General features: G+C 42.7%; 1 protein-coding gene across 1 annotated transcript in view; it reads left to right on the top strand.

Annotated features, from left to right (window-relative positions):
* The first annotated feature begins 553 nt into the window (after positions 1-553).
* The window catches only part of EIF2AK2 (eukaryotic translation initiation factor 2-alpha kinase 2), a 19,384-nt gene continuing 17,497 nt past the window's right edge, over positions 554-2,440 (top strand). Inside the window, exon 1 of the mRNA XM_009880439.1 lies at positions 554-657. Coding sequence (XP_009878741.1) covers positions 554-657 — 104 coding nt within the window. The remainder of the gene's footprint in view (positions 658-2,440) is intronic.

Here is a 2,440-nt window from a genome sequence, read left to right as displayed (position 1 = left end):
AGGGGAGCCAACCTGTGCCGCCGAGGCAGTCTGCCCGCACCCGGCTCTAGCGGTGCTCGGCCTGCCGGAAGCCCGCGTTCGTCTTCGGTATGTGACGCTGAGTGTGACAGTCATTGCGCTTCGAAACGATATGTTAACATCCCTCTTGGTTCCCCTTTGAAGGAATCGATTATAATTCTGCCTGGAGAAACGTTGCTGGTTTTTCTTTTTTTTTTTCTTTTTTTTTTTCTTTTTTTCCACAGAATTGGGTGAATGATTCAGCCTTTTCCTGCCAAGAAATCTGCTAAGAAATCTTCTGTCTTTACTAAATTCTATGCTCTGCTTTCTAAATCTGTTATACCAAGCAATGAGTCTTCAAAAACGGTTGAAGATCAACCACTCGAATTACAAATTAGAGTTAGTTTTCTGTGAACTTTATAGTATTGGCACCAGTTTTCTATTTGGTATCACAGCAGTGGCCTGCCAGGATTAGGGGTTGTCTCTATACTGTGCCTGGAGGCACAGACATATCTTTGAATATTGCTTTTCAGAACCTTTTTGAGATTGTGTCAAAATGGAACGTGAGTGTATGGAGAGGATCAACCATTACTGTCAAAAGAATAAACTTACGCTGCATTATGCTGACGTCAGGATGACCGGCCCATCTCATGATCCTGAGTAAGTTCACTATGCATGTCAATATACATCAGGACTCTTCAAAATGCCATGAACGGACTAGGTAAAGCTTGCAGTCCTAAAAGTTAATTTGCTGAAAGTGTGTATGTGGCAGGAGAGCTTGTTGAAACCATAAACTGAGTGGCAGGTAGATGGGGAGGATGTGACGGAGTTTGAGGAGAAAATCTATTTCAGAGTTCATGACACTTTTTTTGAAAGCAACAGCAATACACGTTACTGGTAACCATATTGTATGTTACGCATCTGGCATGAACTTTCTCAGGAGGTGAGGTGGGTTGCAGCACGTGTTTCCATTTATGATCTATGCTAACTTAAGTGCTTTGATTGTTATTTAGTTTTAGAAAGTGTGGAAATTATTTGTGATTTATGGTGTTAGTATCTAACTATAAAGGTTGGGTATATATTAATTGATTTGGTATCAACAGGTTTTGCGTGTAGTTAATTTTTGAACATCTGTTAAAAGAGAAGGGTCTTTTGCTTAAGCTGTTTTGCTTTTACTTTTAAAGACGATTACAAGTGATGGAATATGTTTTATTTTTCAACACAAATATGGTGTTTTGCTATTTTTTTCCCTTTCTGGAGACCACAGATACTCAAGTTTCCTTGTGTGATTTTTTTCTTTTTATTTTTGCTAGTTTGTGTGAAGACAAGCCTCATGCTAATAATCGGTATGTTTGTTTTAAGCTACAGTCTTCCGTGTTGTCAGCCAGTACTCTCTGTACTTACTTATTGTTAGGCCTGACCATAGTCCCAGCACAAATGGCATGGGTTTAATAGAGTTTACACACATTTCAAATTTAGTCATGTATCTTATTCATTGCACTTTTTCATTTTTTTTCTGTGTGCTCTGCTGCATTCAAAAATATAATTCAACCCATTCTCCTGTATCTGTAAGCAATGTGAGGTGTGACAACGGTATCTAGGAAAGTCCTGGATAACTAGGGCTGTTCCAAGCAGTACAGTGTACCAGTACCGTGTCTGGCTACAGCAATGAGTATTGTAAATCTCCTTTGGTGCCTTTGTGGTGCTCTTTCCCACTGCTCTGCCTGCTAACAGCATGCATCGGCCACTGCTGGTCCTGAGCTGGCTTCCTAATGTTTCTGTGCTGTGTCCCATCTCGTAAGTCATAGAATCATAGAATCGCTAAGGATGTAAGGGAGCTTTAAGATCATCAAGTTCAACCATTAACGTACCCTGACAAAACCACCTCTAAACCGTATCCCTAAGCACCACATCTACCCTTTTTTAAAACACCTCCAGGGATGGCGAATCCACCATCTCCCTGGGCAGCCTATTCCAATGTCTAATGACTCTTTCAGTGAAAAAATGTTTCCTAATATCCAATCTAAACCTCCCCTGACATAACTTGAATCCATTTCCTCTTGTCCTATCACTTTTCACCAGGGAGAAGAAGTCAGCCCCCACCTCTTTACAACCTCCTTTCAGGTAGTTGTAGAGGGTGATGAGGTCTCCCCTCAGCCTCCTCTTCTCCGGGCTAAACAAGCCCAGTTCCCTCAGTCGTTCCTCATAGGGCTTGTCCTCCAGACCCCTCACCAGCTTTGTAGCCCTTCTCTGGACACGCTTCAGCACCTCAATGTCCTTCTTGTAATGAGGGGCCCAAAACTGAACACAGTACTTGAGGTGGGGCCTCACCAGTGCCGAGTACAGGGGGATGATCACTTCCCTAGTCCTGCTCACCACACTATTCCTGATACAGGCTAGGATGCCGTTGGCTTTCTTGGCCACCTGGGCACACTGCTGGCTC

This window comes from Charadrius vociferus, unplaced genomic scaffold, assembly GCF_000708025.1.
Source record: "Charadrius vociferus isolate BGI_N301 unplaced genomic scaffold, ASM70802v2 scaffold62, whole genome shotgun sequence".
Lineage (NCBI taxonomy): Eukaryota > Metazoa > Chordata > Aves > Charadriiformes > Charadriidae > Charadrius > Charadrius vociferus.
Note: the sequence above shows the minus strand (reverse complement) of the source record. Positions and strands in the feature narration are given on the sequence as shown.